The 27,405-nt window shown below is 47.9% G+C and overlaps 1 protein-coding gene across 6 annotated transcripts in view; it reads right to left on the bottom strand.

The window, feature by feature from the left end:
- col18a1b (collagen type XVIII alpha 1 chain b) overlaps window positions 1–27,405 on the bottom strand; it is a 130,632-nt gene that overhangs the window by 35,897 nt on the left and 67,330 nt on the right. For 4 of the 6 annotated variants that reach the window (XM_079883343.1, XM_079883338.1, XM_079883340.1 and 1 more), the window contains exons 5-7: window positions 24,237–24,306; window positions 18,459–18,619; window positions 240–302 (exon numbers count right to left, since the gene is read on the bottom strand). In XM_079883343.1, the coding sequence (XP_079739469.1) occupies window positions 240–302; window positions 18,459–18,619; window positions 24,237–24,306 (294 nt within the window). The remainder of the gene's footprint in view (window positions 1–239; window positions 303–18,458; window positions 18,620–24,236; window positions 24,307–27,405) is intronic. The other 2 variants (XM_079883339.1, XM_079883342.1) reach the window with 1 other exon arrangement.

The following is a 27,405-nucleotide window of genomic DNA, read 5'->3' as shown; positions in this document are numbered from 1 at the left end:
TATTTTTATTTGGTCAGTCATGGTTTACCAAAATTCTGGTCAACAATGTTTGTTTTTTTTTACCTCCAAGATAATTGACTAATTATGCCTCAATGGCTGAATGTGATAGATATATTATACATTTCATTACTTTTTGCTAAACTGTCCACCACAGACCCACATAGCTTGCACACTCAAATAATTAATAAACTTAATAAAAAAAGAATAATAATACAAAAATTCTGATTTTTGCAAACCACCTTTTGCCCTTTAGGTCCTATAGAACCAGGTAGTCCTTGAAAACCTTGATGTCCTTCAGAGCCCTGAATAGTAAGACCAAAGGAGAATGATGAATTAATAAACACAGTCTTAGTATACACTCACCTAAAGGATTATTAGGAACACCATACTAATACTGTGTTTGACCCCCTTTCGCCTTCAGAACTGCCTTAATTCTACGTGGCATTGATTCAACAAGGTGCTGAAAGCATTCTTTAGAAATGTTGGCCCATATTGATAGGATAGCATCTTGCAGTTGATGGAGATTTGTGGGATGCACATCCAGGGCACGAAGCTCCCGTTCCACCACATCCCAAAGATGCTCTGGGTTGAGATCTGGTGACTGTGGGGGCCATTTTAGTACAGTGAACTCATTGTCATGTTCAAGAAACCTATTTGAAATGATTCGAGCTTTGTGACATGGTGCATTATCCTGCTGGAAGTAGCCATCAGAGGATGGGTACATGGTGGTCATAAAGGGATGGACATGGTCAGAAACAATGCTCAGGTAGGCCGTGGCATTTAAACGATGCCCAATTGGCACTAAGGGGCCTAAAGTGTGCCAAGAAAACATCCCCCACACCATTACACCACCACCACCAGCCTGCACAGTGGTAACAAGGCATGATGGATCCATGTTCTCATTCTGTTTACGCCAAATTCTGACTCTACTATCTGAATGACTCAACAGAAATCGAGACTCATCAGACCAGGCAACATTTTTCCAGTTTTCAACTGTCCAATTTTGGTGAGCTTGTGCAAATTGTAGCCTCTTTTTCCTATTTGCAGTGGAGATGAGTGGTACCCAGTGGGGTCTTCTGCTGTTGTAGCCCTCAAGGTTGTGCGTGTTGTGGCTTCACAAATGCTTTGCTGCATACCTCGGTTGTAACGAGTGGTTATTTCAGTCAAAGTTGCTCTTCTATCAGCTTGAATCAGTCGGCTCATTCTCCTCTGACCTCTAGCATCAACAAGGCATTTTCGCCCACAGGACTGCCGCATGCTGGATGTTTTTCCCTTTTCACACCATTCTTTGTAAACCCTAGAAATGGTTGTGCGTGAAAATCCCAGTAACTGAGCAGATTGTGAAATACTCAGACCGGCCCGTCTGGCACCAACAACCATGCCACGCTCAAAATTGCTTAAATCACCTTTCTTTCCCATTCTGACATTCAATTTGGAGTTCAGGAGATTGTCTTGACCAGGACCACACCCCTAAATGCATTGAAGCAACTGCCATGTGATTGGTTGATTAGATAATTGCATTAATGAGAAATTGAACAGGTGTTCCTAATAATCCTTTAGGTGAGTGTATATTCAATAGTATAGTAGTATATAGTATATATGATCACGCGCGTGATCATAGGTAACTAAACCTATGCGCATGAACTCGACAATCGACTACTTTGGACTTCAACCGAAAACAGGATGTAAATACAGGTATTTGCGCTGGCTTAAATAACATCATTTTATCCATTTCTTTCACATCTGCTGCAGTCAGATTCACTCGTGTTCACTCTGAAGGAATCACTCACATGACCTGTGCACTTGTAATGACACATCAAGGATGTTAAGAGGCTAAAAGCAGGTTTAAACATTGCCCCATTGAAGTCAACAGGGTGCAAATTTTAAAAAGAGGATAACACGGTGTAGGCAACACCGATTTTTGTCGTTGTTCTCTGTATTGACAGCACTCCAAATTGACAAAAAAATGAGCTCAATGTTAAAATTGACTGGAGTTCTCCTTTAAGTGAGCTTACTACATAAAAATGCTGTCTACTTGCATTAAAAGTGAGACAGTCCAATAAAATATTCTTGCAGAACATAAATAGAGTTGGTTCTTTGCCTTTAAGAAGAAAAAAGTAAATCTTGTGTGACCTACAATATGCGACATCTGTGAATACCACTTGATCAAATCTTGATTAAAAGTCTGTTGTGGATTTCAGGATGGATTTCTGAAATTTGACAGAAGTCAACATCTATTTGCTGCCCTGGTGAAGGGTGTGCATGTACCACTAAAATAGACCTTGTTTACCTTCATTCCTTTCTCTTCAAGATCACCCTGGGGAAGCAAAAAAGATATGACTGGGGAAAAAAACCTGTCGTGCCACACCGGATTCAGGACACAGGGTACAGCAGATTAATGTATGATTTACCATGCAAATTGCATATCCTCACCCAACTAAAATTATACAGTATTCAACAATCTATTTACTTGCCTTTTACTTGAACAGTTTCTATTTTAGACTTTAGGGTATGCTCTCTGTAAGCATCATCTTAATGCGGCAATCAATTCATGAGTTAACACTTAATCAGATGGAGTAAAGAGTAAAGAGTATGTGTATTTGGAGTGCTATCCGAGGGGAGGGCTCCGAGCCCGGAATTTGGCCTGAACTCAGAGTAATCTGATGCAGCTCACAGCATCAGACGGGTGAGCACAGCGTCAAACAGGGTTCACATGATTTTTTAAATGCCCGACTGGGAAGGCCCACACAACATCTGACGCGAGCCTGCAGATGCCCATGTGAAGAGGGGACTCGTGAAATTGAGTCTGGCTGTTCGACTGTGAGGGCTCTCACAGCATCCAATGGGAACTTTGACAGAATGCTCATAGCACTGGACGGGTAAGCCCTGCCTGCAGTCAAACTCACTGCATTCAGTTGGAAGAGCTCAACCAGCGCTTCAGTAAACGGTGAGAATACCAGCCCAAAGCGCAACGTACGCAACTTGTGACGTTGGAAGGTGCTTCATGGCGTAGCGTAAATATCAGCAGTACATCACATTACTCGCATAAGTTGTGCTTTAGACTTACATGCAATCTGAATGTTCGTTTGGCCAGAAGCTAGTTATTTGACAATATAAAGTTTTAAATATGGATATTTTTCTTACACAAATGCATCGCTTCGCTTCAGAAGGCCTTTATTAACCCCCCGGAGCCGTGTGGAGTTCGTTTATGATGGATAGAAGCTGGATGTGTTGACTGCTGAGTTTGCTCAGATTAAGTCTTTGCTTATGAATTTGCAGCCAGGGCGAGAAACTAGTATCTTCAGTTGAAGCCCACACTATGAAGTCGCTCATTTTGGAGGAGGATGTCCTGTCAATTGTGACTTCTCACAGCCAGTTCTATGATGATGAAGAAGTGGATGTTGTCTGATCTTCAGTCCTGTTTCTCCCATGATTGCTCCCAGGTCACGGATCTGCAGAAGGTCCACAGTCAGAGCAAGAGGTGGTGAAGCAAGCTCTTCAGGCTGCATTGGCTTGCCTAGCTCTTGACACAGCCCCTACAGTGGCGACCTTTTCTAGTGCTTTTTTCAGAGGTTTGGCGAGACCCTTTTACCATTCCACCATCGAAAGAGTTGCAAAGATGCTGAGCTAACCCTAGATCTCTTACGCACCCCATTAGTGCAAGTAGAGCAGTGGCTGCTCTGCAGGATGCAGACATTTATGGCTTGGCTCAGATGCCTAAAGTTGATCCAATTATTGCCTCTTTTGTTCTCTCCCCAGAGAAGGTCTTGAGGCCTAATGTTCGTTGCCCCCAGCCTCAATGCCGGATTACAGATGATCTCCTCATCCAGGCATATATCACAGACATAATAGTTCTACCAGAACTATTGGTGGTGGTGGGGAGGATGGAGGTGAATTGAAGCATCAGCATCTGCGAACTCAGACGTGTGTAAGTACCAATCTTTTATACCACAAGTATAGGAATATAATTGGATAGATGAGAAGGTAATAAGTGACGTAACAATTGAGTCTTCCCGGCAGGACTTATGCTAGAGCTTCATTTCACATTGGCAATTCTCTCTCCCTTTTCATGTTGGCCCTGTCTCAGTCTCTTGAGTCATCAGGCAGTGATCCTTTAACCCACAACTTAAGTGATGCCTCGCTTCAGGCACTGGCATTCATGACAAGAGAGCTGGGCAAGCTTGTGTCAACGTTAACGCAAACATGCCACCAAGTCTGGCTTGCACAATCACTTCTGTCTGAGGCCTGTAGGAGAACACTAAGGGACCTTCCAGTAGTTCCAGGGCAGATCTTTGGGCCAGCGGCACAACAGACACTGGAGCGCAGGGTCCAGGTGAATCAGACCAGGCAGCAGTTTGCTGACCTGAGGAGAGTCCCACCATCTCACTTACATTACTTGCAGCCCTCTATGGGACATGAACTACCATGCTCTCAGTATGCATACCTTTCAGAGATGGGTAAACAGTCTCCACCTGAATCCCAGTTGGCACAAGAACAGGTTGATCAAGGTTACAGAGCGAGGCCTTCTCACCTTGAAGTCATGGAGGAAGAGGGTGGTTGGATGTGATTCCCAACAAGGGATGTGCAAGGGGGTTGTTCTGGGTGTGATTTCCTCTCGAATGGAGATAGTCCAGACCGACGTGTCTCTAACCTGCTTGGGGGAGTCTGGCAACACAGAGCAGTCAGAGGGCAATGGGATTCCCCCCCCAAAAAAGGCGAGAGTATAATTACCCTAGAACTTCGAGCAGTACTGCTGGCTCTGAAGCACTTTGGACCATTTTAGAAGGGCAGGCATATTCTCTTTAGGTCAGACGACACATCAGTGGTTTATCACATCAACCATCAAGGGGGTATGAGGTCCAGCCAATCCCTTTAGGTATCACAGGAACTGCTGACATGCACATCCCAGGGGTGTCATACGTGGTTGCAGATTTATTGTCGCGCTACAGACTTTCATATACGGTGTGAAGGCTCAACCCAGAGGTGGTAGAGATGATATGACAGCAGTTTGGCAGAGCGGAGGTGGCCCTCTTCGCATCTGCGACATTGACCCACTGCCATCTCTGGTTCTCACTAGAAGAAGAATCCCGTCTGCTGTGGCAGGATGCTCTAGCCCATGCCTGGCCAGATCGGTTACTCTATGCCTTTTCCCCAATACCATTGATCTTGGCAACTGTTCAAAGGGTCCTTCAGGGACAACACAGGCTGCTGCTAGTAGCACCGAACTGACCAGGGAGACCATGGTTTTCTAGAGCTGTACAAGCTACTAGAGGGGTATCCCAGGAGCCTTCCCAGGAGAACGGATCTCCTCCACCAGTTGGAGGGTCATATTTGGTACACAAATCCAGACCGCATGCAGCTCTGTGTTTGGCCTCTGAAGGGCCGGAACCACTTTTTAAAGTCTGTGATCGAGAGGTGTAGAACACTATATTAAACTCTAGAGCGCCTTCCACCAGGAGTGCTTATGCCTATCGATGGAAGCTCTTCTCTGATTGGTGCAGGGAGCAAGTAGTGGCCCCAGAGCACTGATCCCCTGGTTTTACATTTTCTGCAGTCACTAAATAATAGGGCAGCTTCTACTTTAAGGGTCCTATTTTAACGATCTGAAACGCAAGTATCAAACGCAAAACGCAAGTAACTTTGTGGGCGGATCTTTGGCGCTGTTGCTATTATACAGGCGGGATAAATGACTCTTGCACCTGACGCAAATCTAAAATGGGTTGGTCTGAAGTAGCTACATTACTTATAGGTGTGGTTTGGGCGTAATGTGAAATAAACCAATCAGAGCATCATCTCACATTCCCTTTAAGAGCAGGCGCGTTTGTTCCATGGCAAATTGCTATTATAACGGCGGATTTGCCAGGTGCACACCAGGAGCGGTTCACAGCCAAGGAGACCGATGTTCTCGTCAGGGCCGTAAAAGACAGAAAAGTGACATTGTATGAGAATGGGAGAAACCCACCCAAATTAGCTTCGGTTAACTCCCTGAGGTCGGCTATCGCGCCGGCGCGATAGGCTCGTTTTTTTCCTTATCAGTGAAAACAAATAAATAAAATAAAATATTACTTTTTATCTTATATGCTTGTGTTATACATCAATCGATCCTGTTAAGTGTGTATTATTTTTGTGTATACTCACAATAAAAACAAAGTGTTGTGCTTTTCGCCAAATAAAGAAAAATAAACATGATGCGAGTTCTGCCTTCTCTCTGTCAGTGTAGTCCATTCTGAAACGCGTCCGAAAATGAACCATAACTCAGCGAATACTCAGTCAAACAGGCATACAGACACACAGGCATGAAGCTTGAATTCTCTTCTTTTAAATGAAGTAATTTATATAAAAAACAAATATTCTCATCTTGTGAAATCTGCATTAAAAGAGAGCGATTCCAGTCGAGCTAATTAGAGCTCATTCAGATGTAATGTGACCCCGCCCACGGAGAGCGCGCACTATTCAAACGCAAATGTCTGAGGCAATCCACGCAAACTGTGAACGCCCACATCAGCTCGAGAAAACACATCAGATCATTGTACTTGTTTACACAGTCTCGCAGCGCTGTGAGGAATAATACTATAATGGAAAATTTACCTCAGAAGTACGAGGAGCAACAGATCCGAGGCTATGGAATAATGTAGTAAGTTTTTTTTTTCATTCTCAAGTGCGGCGCGTATCTGTGCATGAATGAATGAATGAATGAACGGCAGAGATGCCGCTGTTTACCACAATTGGCAAAAGACGGTTTAAATTTGAATCATTACTGTCTGTGAATGTTTCGCTTTTAGCAAACTGTATTGCTATAGGCTACTGAGTAAAAATCGAGTGAAATATGTTGAAATAAAATGTATTTGTATAAGCAACGTATTAAACTGCAAATTAACATTTATATTTCTTATAATAAAAACGAAAGTTACTATGTTACAGACATATGAAAGACAACATTTCATTGATTAGTTTTGGATAGATTATAAATTTTTACTGTAAAATATCTGCCACCTCAAATAAGCTTTTGTTTGCCAATTTTTGCTCATATGTTAAATATAGTATGTTTTGTCAAAAATAATCAAATAATATGTTATAGTGTTTATTCCAATGTAGCCTAGGCTATATTCAAGTAATGAATCCTTAACTTTGAAATATGTATGATAAAATGTATACTTTAGTTTTTACAAAGAAAGATTACACTTGAATTGTTGTTGTAATTGTAACCTTTTTAATAAAAAAAACAAAAAACAAGGTAGATGTAAACAAACTAATAAAAGGTAAATATAAGCCTTTTCTTTAAAATAATTTTTTATTGTGTTTTATTAGTGACAAATTTGGGGAGAGGATAAATATTCCAAAACTGAAAATAACTGTCTGTGAATGAGAATTATGAGAATTAACTGCACAATTACTAGACATGTTTTCCTTTTGATATTATAGGCCAATTTGCAAGCACAATTTGTGGAAAAATAAAAAAAACACGAGATGCTTCCAACTGTTGCTCTTGCATTCTTTCTTGTGACACACCTGAATGAATGGCTCATTAAGTATGCGGGCCCCATTGTCTCCAGGTGCGAACCACTAAATATGCATGATCGTTGACGCCCACTCCGCATATTGCCTTTCCAGACAGAAAGTGTTTTGCAAAATTTAAATCAATGCATTGTGTTATGTGAATGATTAGGCAGGATAATTTTCACATCATTTTGAAGAAAAAACTCTAGGCGATGACATCCATTAGTCAAAAGTCTTATTGACACATATTTAGAATGTGTTTTATGGCCTTATTTCAGAAACTTTTGTTTTTAGTTTTTTCAATAACCATGCATAAACATTATTCTCTCAAAAATACAAACATGTACATGCATGGTGCTCACATATGATGATAGCCCTGTTTGTGCTATATAGAGTGAATTTACACCTTTGCCATTAATATGTTTATAAGCAACTGAAAAAAGCAAAAATGTCAGGGTATGTCAGAACATCTCAAGGACCCCAAAAACACCTTAGACCCCAGAGGGTTAAACAGGCGTATAATCATTTTGGTAAATGTGTAAGCTAGATTTATGGCTATTTTTTCACATCTTCATGAACACCACAATGATTTCCCTCATGTGGTATATATTTCCTTGTAATTATGTATGGTTTGCAAAAATGGCAACTGCTGTGTCTGTGTGTAGATGAGAGAAGCAAAGTGTATGCGCGTTGTGCACATGCTACATTATGGCCAAGCATGCGCCCTTAAAATAGCATCTGAATAACGCGCCACTGACTTTAGACTAGGTTCCCTTTTGTCCTGGGAACTCCAACGTGTCGTCGGGGGAGTTCCCTGACGAATTGGGATCACGCTAGGGAGCCAATTGCCTTCGAGAGAATTAAAACAAGCCAATGAATATTGGCATGCAAGATTTGGTATAAAAGGCGGAAGTAAACATTGCGCAATGCTTTTCGCTTCGGAGCCTCCAGTGTGTCTCTGTGTGAGCTGCTGTGTTTGCCGAAGAATAATCGTTGGGGAGAGAAAGGAAGAAGATCCTCTGTCGCTGGTGTGACGGCGCTTCAAGCGATCACCGCGTCTCGCTGCCGGTCAAGTCCTTTTAAAAAAAAAAATAAAAAAAAAAGGCCGTTTTCACGGCTGGTATTGGGTGAGTGCAGCACGCGGGCTTGCAGTTTCCCCGTTGTGTCTGCCGCGGTGGTCCCTCTGCGCTTCGGCGCGTATTGAGCATTCTTCTCTTTCTCTTTCTCTCTCTTTCTATTTTCTTTCTTTTTCTAAAAGAGCAGCATGTGCGTTTCGCGTCCTTTTCAGGATGTCGTTTCACCCGTGTGTTTCTGGATGCGGTCGACTTCTCCCTCAGGAAGATGGTCACAAACACTGCCTCTCGTGTTTGGGCTTAGGGCACGCTGAGGCAGCGTTTGTGAACGAGTTATGTTCTCATTGCGGGAACATGACTCTGGCGATGCTGCGTTCAAGACTGCGAACCCTGAAACATGGGGGAGACCCTTCAGAGAATCCCCGATCTAGTTCGTCGGCCGGTTCAGTTCGGCAGACGGCTACTTCGGTGATTCCTGTTGGTGAGCGTATGAGGATTACAGTGAAGAATGTTCCGACTGGTGAAAGATCCTCTCGGGCTTCTCACTCCTCTAGTAGCTCGTTGCCATTGGTTGTCCCGGCGGAGCTTCCAGGGGCCGTCTCGTGCGGTTCCGGTTGTCTCCTTCGGGGCACCGCCTGAGGATCAGATGTCGATCGCGGCATCGGAGGAAGAGCGGTCATCCTCTGGTGATGACTCAGCGGGTCTACCCACTTCGGGTGTGGTGGCTGCAGCTGAGCCGGACCCAGAAATGGCCGCTATGCTCGAAAGGGCGGCCGCGAATGTCGAGCTTATGTTGAACCCTCCACCGGGATCCTGAACATTAGCGGCTGGATGATTGGTGTCTCGGAGCGGGCCGTGCTGTGGCCCCGCGGTCCGCTCCAGTACCATTCTTCCCTGAAGTGCATGAGGAGTTGAGGAAGTCTTGGCTGGCCCCTCTGGCGACCAGGCGTAGGCAACCTCGCTCCTCCTTCCTCACCACCCTTGACGGCGGGGCGGCGCACGGGTACGAGGGAATCCCCCCAGTGGAGCGGTCGGTTGCGATGCAGCTGTGTCCGAAGACCGCTTCCGCTTGGCGGGGTGCCCCTTCACTCCCCTCCCGCGCCTGTAAGTTTTCCTCTGGTTTGACCAGGGATGCTTACATGGCGTGTGGAGACGCCGCCTCCGCCCTGCATGCCATGGCGTTGCTCCAAGTCCATCAGGCTAAAGCACTCCATGACTTGCAGGCGGGTGGTCCCGACCCAGCTCTGCTGCAGGAGCTGCGTGCGGCGACGGACTTCGCCCTCCGGGCGACGAAAGTCACCGCACGTTCGGTGGGTCGGGCGATGTCCACCTTGGTGGTCCAGGAACGCCACCTGTGGCTTACCCTTGCGGATATGCGCGATTTTGAGAAGAACAAGCTTCTCAACTTCCCCATATCCCAAGGCGGCCTCTTCGGCGACGTGGTGGAGAGCTTTGCCCAAGAGTTCTCCGCCGCCCAGAAGCAGTCAGAGGCAATACGGCATGTCCTGCACAGGAAACGGGCTGCTGCTGGCCCGTCTACTGTTGCCGTAGAGCCTCCGGCCGCTTCCCGTCGCCGAGGACGTCCTCCTGCACCAGCTCCTCCTCCAGGGCAGCAGTCTAACCCTGGAGGCCGGAAGTCTGGTCGCAAGAGGACGACCCAGCCCGCTCAGGCGCCCCCGGCCCCTTCCCGTAAAGGGAAGAGAGGGAAGCGTTCCTGAGACGGGCGACCTGAGGGAGGTTCGGACTGCTGCTCTTTGGGAGGGTGCCTCTGCACACCTCCTTCCCCCGGGGGAGGGCCGGGCGGAGAATTTTTCGTTCCCTTTTGTTTCTGTTCCGCCGCTGACCACTCAGTCAGCGGTACCCAAAGTTTCAGTAAAAGAGCAGTTTCTACTTCCTCCTTCAGGTCATCCATGGTCGAGACTGGTGGGCACACAGTCTCTTCCAACCAAGAGGGCCAGAATGGCAGTGGATGCCGTCTCCGAGCGGCATCGCTCCCGTTCCCCTCTTCCCAGTCGCCGGATAGCAGCGGCGCAGCCTCTGGTGCGTCGCTCCTGTCTGCGGTTGGGCCCGGAGGCGCAGAGACCCGTTCACGAGGAGGCAGGGCCTCGTTCCTCGTCTCTTCCCCTCCCCTCGCCACTGGGCAGCCCGCAGCAGAATGCCCACGGGCCTTCTCTGCCGTCTGCCCACCGGGGGAAACAGGTTGGCGTCAAGTTCCACGCCCAGACCTCGCTCTCGGTCGCTACAATGCCACCGGACCCGAGTCCCTGTCTTCCCCCTCGCTGCCCCTCCGCGGGTACGCCGGTGGGTGGAGTGGGCTCGTTGGGACGGTTTCTGGAGGCCTGGCTAGAGCTTCCAACTCCATCCCGATGGCTCATCCGTACCATCCGGTTCGGCTATGCAATTCAATTTGCACGCCGGCCTCCCAAGTTCAGGGGCGTCCACTTCACCCGTGTGCGGTCAGTGGATGCCCCTGTCTTGCGGAAAGAGATCGACGTCCTGCTGGCGAAGGACGCGATCGAGCCGGTCCCTCCTGCCGAGATGAGGTCCGGGTTTTACAGCCCGTACTTCATTGTACCCAAGAAAGGCGGTGGGTTACGGCCAATCCTGGACCTGCGTGTTTTGAATCGGGCCCTGCACAAATTCACGTTCAAAATGCTCATGCAGAAGCGCATTTTCGAATGCATCCGTCCCCAGGATTGGTTTGCAGCGATCGACCTGAAGGACGCGTACTTTCATGTCTCGATTCTTCCTCGACACAGACCGTTTCTACGGTTTGCGTTCGAGGGTCGAGCATATCAGTACAAAGTCCTACCCTTCGGGCTGGCCCTGTCGCCCCGTGTCTTCACAAAAGTCGCGGAGGCGGCCATTGTTCCCATGAGAGAACAGGGCATTCGCATTCTCAACTATCTCGGCGACTGGCTTATTCTAGCTCACTCGCGAGATGTGTTGTGCGATCACAGGGACATGGTGCTCTGGCACCTCAGTCGGTTGGGGCTTCAGGTCAACTGGGACAAGAGCAAACTCTGCCCCGTGCAGAGCATCTCTTATCTCGGTATGGAACTGGACTCGGTCACCCAGACTGCGCGCCTCACAGAGGAGCGCGTCCAGTCAGTGCTCACCTGCCTCAAGTCCTTTCGAGGCAGGACAGCGGTTCCACTGAAACAGTTTCAGAGGCTCCTGGGGCATATGGCAGCCGCAGCCGCAGTAACGCCACTCGGCCTGTTACATATGAGACCACTTCAGCGCTGGCTTCACGATCGAGTCCCGAGGTGGGCGTGGCAGAGCGGTACGCTCCGGGTCAAAGTTACCCCGCGCTGCCGCCAAACCTTCTTCCCATGGTCGGACCCTGTGTTTCTACGGGCCGGAGTACCCCTAGTCCAGGTTTCCAGGCATGCTGTGGTGTTCACGGATACCTCTGCCATGGGTTGGGGGGCCACGTACAGAGGGCATGCAGTCTCGGGTCTGTGGACGGGGCCCCAGCTGCATTGGCACATCAACTGCCTAGAGTTGCAAGCAGTACGTCTAGCCTTGTGTCGCCTCAAGGGGTTTCTCAGACACAAGCATGTACTGGTCCGTACGGACAGCACTGCGACCGTTGCGTACATCAACCATCAAGGCGGTCTACGCTCCCGTCGTATGTCGCGACTCGCCTCCCACCTCCTCCTATGGAGTCAGAAGCATCTGAGGTCGCTTCGTGCCGTTCATGTTCCAGGGGAGCTCAACCGTATGGCGGACGAGCTCTCACAGTTGCCTCCCCTACCAGGAGAATGGCGACTCCATCCCCAGTCGGTCCAGCTGATTTGGAGTGTCTTCGGAGTCGCACAGGTAGACCTGTTTGCTTCTCCGGACACGACCCATTGCCAGTGGTTTTACTCCCTGACCGAGGGGACCCTCGGCACGGACGCCCTGGCTCACAGCTGGCCCCGGGACCTGCGCAAGTATGCGTTTCCCCCAGTGAGCCTTCTTGCACAGACACTGTGCAAGGTCAGGGAGGACGAGGAGCAGGTCCTGTTAGTGGCACCGTATTGGCCCACCAGGACTTGGTTCACGGAGCTCATGCTCCTCGCGACAGCCCCTCCTTGGCCGATTCCTCTGAGGAAGGACCTTCTTTCTCAGAGACGGGGCACTCTATGGCACCCGCGTCCAGACCTCTGGAAACTCCATGTCTGGTCCCTGGACGGGACGCGGAGGTTCTAGATGGCCTACCACAGGCAGTGGTAGATACCATCACTTCCGCTAGAGCCCCCTCTACGAGGCGCCTCTATGCGTTGAAGTGGAACCTGTTCGTCGGTTGGTGTTCCTCCCGTCAGGAGGACCCCCGAACTTGCCCGATCAGAGTCGTGCTTTCTTTACTGCAAGATGGGTCACGATGCAGTAGAAGGTAAGTCCTTGGGGAAGCACGACCTGATCATCAGATTCCTTAAGGGTGCTAGGAGGTTAAATCCACCTCGTGTTTTGCACTCTGTACCCTCTTGGGACCTAGCTCTGGTTCTTAGAGCTCTTCAAGGTCCTCCCTTTGAGCCTTTGTTGACAGTAGAACTTAATATCCTGTCCATTAAGACAGCGCTCCTGTTAGCATTGGCCTCTTTCAAGAGGGTCGGGGATCTGCAGGCATTTTCGGTCGACGAATCGTGCCTGGAGTTCGGGCCGGGCCTTTCTCATGTTGTATGGAGACCCCGGCTCGGATATGTGCCCAAGGTTCCTACCACTCCCTTCGTGGACCAGGTAGTGAACCTGCAAGCGCTGCCCCAGGAGGAGGCGGACCCAGCGCTAGCTTTTCTCTGTCCCGTCCTTGCCCTGCGGGTTTATATTGACAGAACGCAAAGCTTCAGAACCTCAGATCAGCTCTTTGTCTGTTACGGAGGCCAGCAGAAGGGGAAGGCTGTCTCCAAGCAGAGATTAGCTCACTGGTTAGTGGATGCTATCACCCGAGCGTATGAGTCTCTGGGTGAGCCTTGTCCTCCCAGGTTGCGGGCTCACTCTACTAGAGGTGTTGCCGCTTCCTGGGCTTTGGCTCAAGGCGCCTCGCTGACAGACATCTGTAGAGCTGCGGGCTGGGCGACACCGAACACGTTCGTTAGATTCTATAACCTACGTGTGGAACCTGTTTCCTCCCGAGTACTCGCCACGGCCAGTGGTGCGAGGGAATAGGTTGTGTCGGCTTGCTACGCCACTCCGCGCCTTTGCCGGATAAGTGCGTTTTTTGCTCCGCTTGGCGCCCTAAGTCGGTGAGCCTCGTGAGTTCCTCCATCACCCCCCCGGTGCCAGGCGTGGCGGACCGCCTGGCGCCAGTTCTGCTACCTCCAGTAGGGAGTTACTAGTAGACTGGGTGTTCCAGTGGTCTCTACGGTGACCCATGATGCCACGTGCAGTTCAGCCGTGTCTTCCCCTTGACAGACTCATTCTGTCGTCCCTGTTGAGTACGCTCCCACTTCCCTCGGATTGGGACTACCTCAGGGACTGCCATATGTTTCACTACCCCAAATGGGTTAGTACATATGTGTATTCCAGGCCTTCTTCAGGCAGGCTGGGCTTCCGCAGTGTTCCCCCCCCCCCCCCCGGGGGTCAGGGCACGCTTTCCCAGTGTTATCCAAATCCACTGTGCGGGTCTTGCGGAACAGCAGTGTGATTCCCTAGCTAGCTCCCGCAACTTATAGCAGAAACTGCTGCAGGGTAGCTTAGCTGGGCGCTGGAAGGGGCCAGCACCATGGCGTTTTACTTGGGATCCCAATTCGTCAGGGAACTCCCCCGACGACACGTTGGAGTTCCCAGGACGAAAGGGAACGTCTCGGTTACGTATGTAACCCTCGTTCCCTGAGTACAGGGAACGGATACGTGTCGTCCCGTTGCCATGTTGCTGTACCTTCGCGGAGGGCTGGACACTGTTCGGCTCCTCAGCGAAAAGCATTGCGCAATGTTTACTTCCGCCTTTTATACCCGCGCTAGTAGGCGGGTCGCGGAATGCAAATCTTGCATGCCAATATTCATTGGCTTGTTTTAATTCTCTCGAAGGCAATTGGCTCCCTAGCGTGATCCCAATGCATCAGGGAACTCCCCCGACGACACGTCTCCGTTCCCTGTACTCAGGGAACGAGGGTTACATACGTAACCGAGACGTTTTTCCTGGTCTGTGGCGTAATTGTTTTCTGGAACTGCAAAATAGCACCAGGGAATGTTCGCCCCAGAACACGCCTCCTCTTTTCACTGAACCGCCCCTGGGAGCGCAAGTTCATTCCCTAATTTACCAACTTGCGTCTGTCGAGGGAAAAGTCCGCTGTGTGTCGGGTGCAAAATGATACATGCGTCGGTGTACAAAGTCAATTGCGCTGGGTGCAAGATAGGGCCCTACGAGTCTATGTGGCTGCAATTTCAGTACATCATGTACAAATAGATGGTCAGCCATTGGGGTCTCATGCCTATGTTACTCAGTTTCTTTGAGCTGCTCAACGACTGCACCCCACTCAGTCCACTCGGGTGCCCTCATGGGATCTGAGCCTAGTCTTAAAATCTCTTACATTGCCTCCGTTCGAACCTCTGGAGCAGAGTGATCTGAAGTGGATCTCACTGAAGACAACGTTTCTCTTGGCCATTACTTTGACTAAGTGTGTAAGTAAACTCCACGTGTTATCAGTTAACACATCATGTATGCGCTGGAATGTGGATGGCTCAGTAGTGAAGTTATGGCTTCTCCCCTGGAGGCTCTCTGCCCTTTTTAGAAACCAGGCTATTGAGCTGGCAGTGTTTAATCCTCTGATGTTGAATACACAGGAGGGAAACGGAAGCAGACTTTTAATGTGGCTGCTTTTAATACTATTGAAACAGCTGTCCGGTCGGGACCCTCAACCTGCTCGTAAGGGTAAGTGGGACCTCCTTGTAACCTTGTTGCTATAAGTCATCCAGTGTGAACCACTGCCACTGGCGGTCAGGAAGAACGAAATAGAATAGAGAGTTATCTATGTAACTGCGATTCTATGAGTTCTGGATAACCATCAGAGCTTTCTGTCATTCGGAGTCAGGGCGAGAAGATTCCATAGGGACAGTCTGCAGGAAGTCACAAGTTAAGTAGGGGAGGATCTTGAGTCATCCTGGTCATGAGGGACTTTGTTTCTATTACACTCGGCACGATGATGATGTAGTGTTTTATGGTTAAAGTGCTTGAACTGGATTAATCACTAGATTGATATCATTTACCGTGTGCCACAGAATAGGAGCCAAGAAGCTAAGACAGATCATCATACATTCACCAGGATGTGTTACTTATTCTAAATAATTATAAGTTTAAGTATACCACTTAGGCATGAAATCAGTAGAAAAGCCTGTAACGCAAAGTAGAATGATCAGATTGTCAGCTCCCTCTCTATGATTAAATTCCTAAAGTTACCCCTGATCAAACCCCCTCTAGTCTGGGATCTAATTGACTTACTGGAATCATCATCTACAAACACCTCCATTGTCTTAAGATCCCGACGTACAGGACGTGCAGGACATGCAGACCAAATGGCGCCGTCAATTGGAGTAACTCATCGATTGCCACCTAAAAACACAGAACTCTTATTCCTGAATCAACAAAAACCTTTTGTTTTACTGCCCTCCGGGGAGTCATGAGCAGCAGAAACGCCGTGATGTCTACAATTTCCAAACCCCCTAGAGATCTCTTAGACACTGATTTACAGCTCAGGACAACAGGACAGTGTCCGACGCGCTGGCTGATAATCTCATCAAAATTCGAGTAAAACGCACACACATAGCCCATCACCCCGCGGCTCCAAGAGCAAAAGTCCGCCACACGGTTCCACATGTAAAGGACTCCACATACGCACATACATACATATTGAACCCCGAGAGGGGGGAGCAAAAGTTCAGCACGCGCTTGTGCACTCTCAGCAAACATACACAGAGACAATCTCATGCCTGGACATTATGATCGAAAATCACTCTTTTCTATATATTCTTGAAATGTATTTGTGTTATATGTCATGGTCCGTATATGGAAGACCGTTATAACTAAGTTTTATGGTATAATCAAAAGGTGAAATGCTCCTTATATTGAAGAATCATGTAACTCTGTGTTATTAACTGCCAGAACCACGATCCGTGGCATCATTGCGTTCAGAAAAAAACAAAGGTGCTGAATTCGCAACTCAATGTATAAAATTATGCATTCTTTCATTTATGCCAAGTTATAAATGTTTTATACCCAAAGTTTACTTCTCCAGTACGTAGCTCCAGAGGGCGTGTACTTGGTTGAACAAAGGTAGTTTGGCGCCACACCCATTCGCCACGCGATTGGAGTAGGTACGTGAGAAGGCGTGGTTTCAGCTCCTTCAAAATACGGCGCCAGTCCTCTCTTCAATGCAGTTCCGCCACGAGAGAGAGAGAGAGACCCGCCTTCTTCCTGCCTTCTTCCAAGAAACCTCCGGTTACTTTCTTTATTTTCGTCTCAAGTTTTTCTTTTGATAGTCTACCTCAGTTTGATAATTTTCTTACAAACCAACGGGACCAACTTAAGGCTAAAAACATCTTTGGCTAAGTTTAACGAACTTGCGACTTACCATCGCAACAAACCCCGCCTTGACGAAGCTGCTGACCACGTGTTCCTGGCCCCTTTGTTACACAACGCATACACAAGAGGGCATCACTGAGCAAGTACTGTATTTCTTGAATTTGTAATCCAACGAAATGCTGTTTTAAGTGGTCAAATAATTACTAGAAATTGTTGGGGTCTTGTTGAGCATTAAGGTTTTAAACTGTTTTGCCTTTCTTACTTGTCCTGACTCTCACACACACACTTACACTCACACATCCACACGTGCTCCTGAACACACACACACACACGTTTCTCAAACTTACACACACACACGCGCTCCTAAGCCCACACGCACCCTCACCCTTTTTACGCACACACACACAACCAATCCTCTAACACTCTCTCTCCCCTTTTCTCCTTCTCTCTATATCTCTCTCATAAGTTTGTTTTGTTTTATTTGATTTTATTCTTTATTTGCGATCGCTATATTGTTTGTTTGTTATGCATATTTACTCCTGCGTGATTTGAAATATTACATGTAATCTTAGTTGTTTGATTAAACCTATAATCTGTGTGAATTGAATCTGTCTCATATTGTGACATTATTGAAATCCCTGAAAGTGTTATTACCTACCAAGCTCTACCAACATTTTAATATTAAGATATCTAAGTTGTCTAAACACGAAAATAATCAATTCTTTGTGGCCACAGGAAAGGGTTATTTTTCGGTGTTAAAGACAATAGGTTTTTGTTCAGAAATTGTGCATCCGATCTGCCGGACGGATGGTTCGCACAATAAATTAACTTTAAACTCCCATCTAAATTCCCCAAATTAAAATATAATTCTACTTACCTATATCAGTAGTTACTACGAGAAATCGTATAACTGTTGATATAAGTTGAGGTTTTGACCTGTTCCCTATTTGGCATAATTCAATTTGTGTAAACGACATATACATATTCATATCTTATGAATAAGACCTCTCATTTGAGCTAATAAATTCCCTGACGTAGAGGCATTGTTGTTACAAGCCTTCAGGTGTAAGAGGAAAATTGCTTGGAAGATGACAAGATGACAAGATGACAAGATGACGCCCGGGCTCGGCGGAGGAAGATCGCTCCTTGGCCCGGTGGACTGTGGTGGAGTTTTCACAAAGATGAAGGACTCATCGTCAGACAGGAAGAGCTCGATTTCGGACATGATGGCTTTTGGGCATGGGCCAACATAGGAACATAGACCTCCTCTCGTGCTGATTGGGTAGATAATTTGAACGGGTTCCTCCCAAACTTTGTTAATAAAACATATTTTAATACATTTGATTAAAAAAAGTAAAACATAATAATCTAAAACAAAATTGTACCTTTTCTCCACAAGTTCCACCTGTGCTGCAGAGTGAGACTGTAGTCCCATTAGCTTCCCAATCACGTTTTGGCCCTGTAAATCTATGGTCTCCTTGGTCCCTCTTCTTTTCCTTCACACCTTTATCTCCTTTAGCACCAGAGAAACCTGATGAAAACAGTACTGAAATAGTATGTTAAAAGCATATTTTAGTTCATCTTCAGTGTGTCTAAAAATAGCACAGTTGAGTACACTAAAATCTTAAGTTTATCTTAAGAAGTACTAAAGAAAAACTTTTAGTATATTAAGTACAAAATTAGTGTGCTAAAATGGAGCACTTTAAGTACATTATGGCACTTTTTTTAACCTAGGAATACATTATAAGTATAATTTGTATATATTTATTATATATTATTATATTTTAAATAATTTATTATTGTATTTAAAATGCATTAAAGATGGTTTCAGTTTTACTAAAAGTGGTAACAAAATACATTTTTTTAAAAGCTGAAATAGTATTTTAAAAATACACTTTAGTTCATCTTCAGTGTGTCTCAAAATAGCACAGTTGAGTACACTAAGATGATCTTAAGTTTATCTTAAGAAGTACTAAAGATAAGCTTTTATAAAGATAAGTATATTAAGTCCAAAATAAGTGCGCGAAAATAGAGCTGTCATAATGACTCGATGAGACAGGAAGCAAGTGCAAGTATATTTATTACGGAACAAAGTCAACAGTACAAGCAGGTGGAAGATGGGTGAATTGCTTGCAGCTGGTGAAGTAATGATGATCAGCTGGAGCGGATCAGGTGATGTCATACACTCACACCCACTACACACGTGCTCACACAACAACATAAACACGAGACTAAAAGGAACAGAGAATACGTCTACCGTGACAGTACCCCTCCTCCTAAGAACGCCTCCTGGCGTTCCCAGGCCCCCCTACCTGTCGATTGTAATCATCGATAAGGGAGTGATCCAGGATGTCTCTAGCAGGTACCCAACTTCTCTCCTCCGGACCGTAACCTTCCCAGTCCACCAAGTACTGAAATCCGAGTCCCCTCCGCCTAGAGTCCAGAATACGATTAACCGAATAAGTGGTCTCCCCATCTACGAGTCGCGGTGGGGGAGGAACCGGGACAGGCGGATTAATGTGAGAATGAAACACTGGTTTAATTTTAGACACATGGAAGGCGGGATGGATCCTCCTGTACGCGGGAGGCAATTTGAGGCGGACTGCCACCGGACTAATAATTTTGGTGACAGTAAACGGGCCAATAAATTTAGGTGCAAGCTTATTAGAGACGGTGCGCAAAGGAATGTTCTTAGTAGAAAGCCACACTTTTTGACCCACGACGTATACGGGAGGCTTTGACCTGTGGCGATCGGCCTTGGCCTTGGTGCGCGCTCCCACTTGGAGTAGAGTCTCACGGGCTCTGGTCCAAGTACGATGACACCTCTGAACAAAGGCGTGAGCGGAGGGAACCGCAACCTCGGATTCCAGACTAGGAAAAATAGGTGGCTGGTAACCTACACTACACTCAAATGGAGAAAGGCCCGTGGCCGACACTGGCAACGTGTTGTGAGCGTACTCCACCATAGAGAGTTGCTGGCTCCATGAGGAAGGATTCTTGGACACCAAACATCGCAACACCCTCTCCAAATCTTGGTTGGCTCTCTCGGTTTGGCCATTGCTCTGGGGATGAAACCCTGAGGACAGACTAACCGTCGCCCCCAGTAATCTACAAAACTCTCGCCAAAATTTGGACACAAACTGGGGTCCCCTGTCAGAGACCACGTCAATCGGGAGGCCATGTAAGCGAAAGACGTGGTCTACGACCGCTACCGCTGTCTCCTTAGCTGAGGGTAATTTGGGTAAGGGGACAAAATGGGCTGCCTTCGAGAACCGGTCCACCACAATCAAAACGACCGTGTTCCCTTGAGAGGGTGGGAGGGCGGTAATAAAATCTAGAGCGATATGGGACCAGGGTCTCGAAGGAACCGACAGCGGTTGAAGTAACCCATCAGGAGGTCGATTGGAAGTCTTACCAGTGGCACAAACCGAGCAAGCCAAGACAAAATCGTGAATGTCGCGAGCCATACGTGGCCACCAGAATCGTTGCCTGACTAAAAAACTAGTACGATTAACTCCTGGATGGCACGCCACGTTGGAACCATGACCCCACTGGATAACGTCGGACCGTAATCCCTCCGGCACGAACAAGCGACTCGGTGGACCACCGGGCGGAGGCGTTACCCCTTCTAAGGCCTTCTGGACCCTCGATTCGATCTCCCATGAGAGTGTGGAAACGACTAGAGTTTCGGGCAAAATGCACTCGGGAGTAGTCGGGCGTGGGGAAAAATCAAAGATGCGAGATAGGGAGTCGGGTTTGATGTTCTTAGAACCCGGACGGTAAGAAATAGAAAACTCAAAACGACCGAAAAAAAGTGCCCACCGAGCCTGCCTGGAGTTCAGTCTTTTAGCAGTGCGGATATACTCTAAATTCTTGTGATCAGTCCAGACGATAAAAGGTACCCCTGACCCTTCTAACCAGTGGCGCCATTCCTCCAACGCTAGCTTAACTGCCAACAACTCTCTGTTGCCAATGTCGTAATTACGTTCTGCTGGGGACAACCGATGAGAAAAAAACGCGCATGGATGCACCTTGTCGTCTACAGGGGAGCGTTGGGACAACACTGCACCTACTCCCACCTCTGACGCGTCGACCTCCACCACGAACTGACGTGATGGATCAGGGGCAACAAGGATAGGGGCTGAAACAAAGCGGCCTTTCAGTTTGGTAAACACAGCCTCGGCTGTGTTAGACCACCTGAACGTCGTTCTGGGGGAGGTCAAGGCAGTCAGAGGTGCGACTAGTTGGCTGAAATTGCGAATAAAACGCCGATAGAAGTTGGCGAACCCCAGGAACCTCTGCAGGGCCTTGCGAGACTCAGACGACACGATGTACCCAAGGAACGGAACTGACTGTGCATGAAATTCGCATTTCTCCGCCTTGACAAAAAGCCCATTCTCTAGCAACCTCAGAAGCACTCGTCGGACGTGTTGCATATGTTCCTGGAGAGAAGAAGAAAAAATCAATATGTCGTCCAGGTAGACATATATGAACTGATCGATCATATCTCGCAACACATCATTGACCAGTGCCTGGAAAACTGCCGGGGAGTTGGACAGCCCGAAGGGCATGACCAAATATTCAAAGTGCCCCCTAGGGGTGTTAAAGGCAGTTTTCCACTCATCCCCCTCCCTAATGCGAACCAAATGATAAGCGTTACGCAAGTCCAATTTAGTGAAGATGGACGCTCCCTGCAACCTCTCGAAAGCTGAAGACATCAACGGCAAAGGATAAGTATTCTTTACCGTGATGTTATTCAACCCCCGGTAATCAATACAAGGTCGCAGAGAACCGTCCTTCTTCCCCACAAAAAAGAACCCCGCCCCAGCTGGAGAAGAGGAAGGGCGAATGAACTTGGTTGCTAGAGAATCAGAAATGTATTTCTCCATAGCCTCCCTCTCCGGAATAGAGAGTGAATATAACTTGCCTTTAGGCGGAGACTTACCTGGCAGTAAATCTATTGCACAGTCATAGGGACGATGCGGAGGAAGAGAAGCAGCACGAGACTTACTGAACACTTCCTTCAGGTCCAGATACTCCTCGGGCACATTAGACAAATCCCCTGTTTCCTCCTGAAAAACAGAAACAGGCACAGACGAACAAGCAGACACGAGACAAGACTTATGACATTCCTTGTTCCACTCCAGCACGACTTTATGATGCCAGTCCACTCGAGGGTTGTGTTGAATGAGCCAGGGATGTCCGAGGACGACGGGTGCCAGAGGTGAATCCATGATGTAGAATGAAATAGTCTCAGAGTGGTTGCCAGAAGTGATGAGGGTTAACTCTTCAGTGGATAGTGAAATGGTGGGAAGTATCTGTCCATTCAGAGCGTGAACTGCGATTCTGTGAGTGAGGGGTTTGAGGGGTATCTGTAACTGTTGTGCAAATGAGTGGTCCATAAAATTACCTTCAGCCCCAGAATCCTGAAGTGCTCGACAGTCGTGCTGGTGGACTGACCATCTTAGTCTTACCGGGAGGAGCGTGGAGGTAGATGTAACAGCTGATGAGGTCTTCCTGGCGGAGATCCCACCCGATAGTAGCCTCAAGTTTACTATCGGGCTTGGCCTTTTACCGGGCAGTTGTATGAAAAATGTCCCGCTCCTCCACAGTATAAGCAAAGGCCCTGGGACCTCCGCCTCTCCCTCTCCTCCCGGGAAAGCCGAGCTCGACCCACCTGCATGGGCTCGGGATCGTAGATGGGGCTGACCACGTCCCTGCCGTTGGATCTTGAACCGTCGATCCCTCCGAAGGTACGGGTGGATGGGACTCGGCGCTCGATCCTGGATAGCCGAGCGTCCACCCGCAGAGCTAAATCAATCAACCCGTTCAGTGTGGTAGGTAGATCCAAGGCGTAGATCTCCTTCTGGACGTGGTCAGCCAACCCATGCAGGAACATATCCCACTGCGCCTCCTCGTTCCATCCGCACTCCGCCGCCAGGGTCCGGAATTCGATGGAAAAATCTGAAACGGATCTTTCACCTTGTCGAAGATTCGCCAATGTTCTGGCAGCCTCTCTTCCTGAAAGCGCTCGGTCAAAGACCTTCTTCATTTCGGCGGCGAGGGTCTGGAACGAGGCGCAGCATGGATTCTGGTTCTCCCACACCGCTGTTCCCCAGAGTGCTGCCCTCCCAGTCAGCAATGTGAGAACAAACGCCACTTTGGCCTGTTCTGTGCTGAAAGTCAGTGGTTGAAGAGCAAAGTGCATTGAACAACGCGTCAAGAATGCTCTACAAAAAGCTGGTTCACCTGAATAGGTCTCCGGTGTGGGTAGACGAGGCTCGGACTGGGAGGGTCTCGCAGGTGTAGCAGGAGGAACAGCCGGTGTGGGCGGCGCAGCGGGAATCTGTAGGCGATGGATCTGCTGGGTGAGCTCGGACACCTGCGTCACCAGGGCTTGTACTGCGCGACCCGTGTCGCCGATCTCTTGTTGCTGTGAATCCATTCTACGGATACTGTGATGAATGAACTCTTCCAATGATCCAGAAGACGCACTCGCTGCTTCCATTCCTTGGTCAGATCGTTCTGTCATAATGACTCGATGAGACAGGAAGCAAGTGCAAGTATATTTATTACGGAACAAAGTCAACAGTACAAGCAGGTGGAAGATGGGTGAATTGCTTGCAGCTGGTGAAGTAATGATGATCAGCTGGAGCGGATCAGGTGATGTCATACACTCACACCCACTACACACGCGCTCACACAACAACATAAACACGAGACTAAAAGGAACAGAGAATACGTCTACCGTGACAAGAGCACTTTAAGTACATTATGGAAGTGTACTAAGTGCACTTAAATAAAATGTATTTTAGTGAACATTTTTTCACCTGGGACTGCAGCATTTTTATTACAATCTGTTGGAAGATATTTGTGCCTGCATGCCTATTTCAGCATCATATTTTGTGAGCTAAGGTTACATTTGTTGGTCACATATCATAGATTCCACAATTTTTAAAATGATATGCCAAAGCCAGGAATAACCAACTAAAAAACAGTTCCTGATGTAAGCATAACCATCAATAAACATTCACTGCACTTAATAAACAAACACATTCAACATTCTATAATTTGAGTTATATAAATTTCCAGTTTCTTTGTCCTCTTGTTTTACATTAATTAAAAAAACTGAAAAAATTTGAAAATTCAGAAATTTCACAGACCTGTCTCTCTCTGGTCATCTGTGTCCAACATAGGCTTACCCACTTTAGAAACAGGTTGTGGAGGCAGGGGCTAAAAAACAGAATGGACAACTTTTAAAGAGACATATCTTTTGATTGATATAAAATGTTGTTTAGTTACTTTATTTTATCATACTTAGTAATGAAAAACCTTACTAAACATTACTTAAGCTATGTCAGGTTATTTTGTCTGACATAATTAATTCCATAGTGCAGTATCCCCTTTAGACTCCATATCCCCTTTCCATCCATTGGAATGGAAATCACTTTGTATGTGTGTGTGTGTGTGTGTGTGTGTGTGTGTTTGTGTTTAAACCAATAAAACGTTATGCTTTTATAATATGAGTAATGCCTGGTCACTATTGGTCCCTGATCAACCAATCACAATGAAGATTTTTATCAGTGTTTTATCTTGGGATGCCCATCTTGGGATGCCCGTGCCCAGGGTTTCGTTGAGGGTTAGTTGCATGTAATTATGCATAATGTACTGTTATTACTATGGTAAGTGCATGTACCATATGTAACAAGGACACTGTAAAATAAAGTGTTACCGTACATTTTTAGCTAACTGTGATTTTGTATATGTACATTTCTGAAATACATAACTTACACAGTTACCTCTGATAAAAGAACACTCTAAATTGTAATATGGAATATGGAGTTTCTGTAAAGCTGCTTTGAAATTATGTGTTTTGTGACAAGCACTATTCAAATAAACGTGAATTGAATCGAATTGAATTGAAAGAGATTATCAGTGACTTAAGGTTCTTGCACACTGAGCCCGAAATTCTCATCTAAAATTTTCCGCACGTTAAAAAATGAATACGACCTCATTTCACAAGTTCACACTTACATCATATTAAACCGAGTAAAGATTATGCATATTTGGCGTGCTGTCCAGGGGAGGGCTCTGGGCTCGGAATTTGGCCCGAACCCAGAGTATGCATCAGACTCAGTGTGCAAGGTTTCTGTGTGTGACGAATTTTTAGGATGATGAATACAAAAAACGCATACAAAAATTTCTGACTCAGTGAGCAAGGACCTTTAGTCTGATTGATCTTAAAGCGTAACAAAAGATAGCATGGCTAACTGACTAGAGTAGACAGTAAGCCTCAATCCCAATTCTATTGTATACCCCTTCCCCTAGCCCTTCACGTGAATGCGCAAAACAGAGGGGTAAAGGAAAGCGAATGGGTAAGGGATAGAAATGGGATAATTACCTTTATATGCTAATTTATGTTCATGGTAGCCTGATCAACTTGCATCTGTTATAATCTTAATAGTGTCAAGTAATTGTCACATTCACCGTCTGTCATCGTCCTGTCTGCACTACACTTCCCAGAATTCCCAGTCATCATCACCTGCACCTGGTCTTCATCATCATCATCATCTGCATCACCTGTGTTTAGTTATTAGCCATTGTTCTTAATCACCGTCACCTGTCTTCACTCGTTGTCATCTGTGTATTTAAGTTCCTGTCTTTCAGTCTTCTGTGTCGGTCAATGTTGAATGTTAGGTTGTCATTGTTCTGAGCACACGCTCCCTTTTGTTTATATTTGTTTAATATTGAGAATTAAAACCTTGGAATTCATAATCTTCGTGTTCGTCTCCTACTTCATCCACCCCAGAAGCCTGACAGATTGACCGACCAAGGTAATGGATGAACACCTCAAATTCATCCTCGTGGCTCAGGAGAACCACGACATCCTGAGCTTTGCCAAGGAGTTTTGGCAGCTCGCCCTCTTAAGCTCTTTGAAGGACGAAACCCTCAGCACCCTGTTCTGGATCGGGGCCTCTTTCCATCGTCCTCTCAACCTCCCAGACACCACCGGACTGAGTTGGAAGGAGACGGTAACCCGGTGTCTGGAGAGTGTTGCGACCCGGTCCAGAACACCACCCAACCCAGCACTTCACGCCAGTCCAGCCGAGCCCGCACTTCACGCTAGATCTGCCGAGTCCAAAGCAGTATGCGCCGTGCCCGCCAAGCCAGAGACTGTCCGCCCAGTGTCTCCTGTTCCTGTCCTCAGCCAGAGTCCGGACGAGAAGGACTTAATTGACCTTTTTTCAGAGCTTCCTTCGCCGTTGGTCCTGCCCAGCTCAGAGCCCTCTTCGCCGCTGGTCCTGTCCAGCTCAGAGCCCTCTTCGCCGCTGGTCCTGCCCAGCTCAGAGCCCTCTTCGCCGCTGGTCCTGCCCAGCTCAGAGCCTTCTTCGCCGCTGGTCCTGCCCAGCTCAGAGCCTTCTTCACCGCTGGTCCTGCCCAGCTCAGAGCCTTCTTCGCCACTGGTCCTGCCCAGCTCAGAGCCTTCTTCGCCGCTGATCCTGCCCAGCTCAGAGCCTTCTTCGCCGCTGGTCCCGTCCAGCACAAAGCCCTCTTCACCGCTGGTCCCGTCCAGCACAAAGCCCTCTTCACCGCTGGTTCCGTCCAGCTCAAAGCCCTCTTCACAGCTGGTTCCGTCCAGTTCAAAGCCCACTTCACAGCTGGTTCCGTCCAGCTTAAAGCCCTTTTCGCCGCTGGTCCCATCCAGCACAGAGCCTTCACCGCTGGTCCCGTCCAGCCCAGAGCCTTCACCGCTGGTCCCGTCCAGCCCAGAGCCCTCTTCACCGCTGGTCCCGTCCAGCACCGAGCCCTCGTCGCTGGATCTGCCCAGCACCGAGCCCTCGTCGCTGGATCTGCCCAGCACCGAGCCCTCGTCGCTGGATCTGCCCAGCACCGAGCCCTCGTCGCTGGATCTGCCCAGCACCGAGCCCTCGTCGCTGGATCTGCCCAGCACCGAGCCCTCGTCGCTGGATCTGCCCAGCACCGAGCCCTCGTCGCTGGATCTGCCCAGCACCGAGCCCTCTCTGGTACCCGGGACTTTTCCCAAGTATTTTTTTGGGGGGGGCCATAGGGCTCCGTCCTGGCCACTCGAGGGGCCATGGCCACCTGAGGGGTCCTCACCATTATGGCCACCTGAAGGGTCTTCTCCGCCGTGGCCACCTGAAGGGTCTTTTCCGCCATGGCCACCTGAAGGGTCTTCTCCGCCATGGCCACCTGAAGGGTCTTCTCCGCCGTGGCCACCTGAAGGGTCTTCTCCGCCATGGCCACCTGAAGGGTCTTCTCCGCCGTGGCCACCTGAAGGGTCTTCTCCGCCGTGGCCACCTGAAGGGTCTT

The sequence above is a fragment of the Squalius cephalus genome (genome assembly GCF_949319135.1).
Source record: "Squalius cephalus genome assembly, chromosome: 10".
NCBI classification, from domain to species: Eukaryota; Metazoa; Chordata; class Actinopteri; order Cypriniformes; family Leuciscidae; genus Squalius; species Squalius cephalus.
This window is presented reverse-complemented; position numbering and strand designations above follow the sequence as displayed.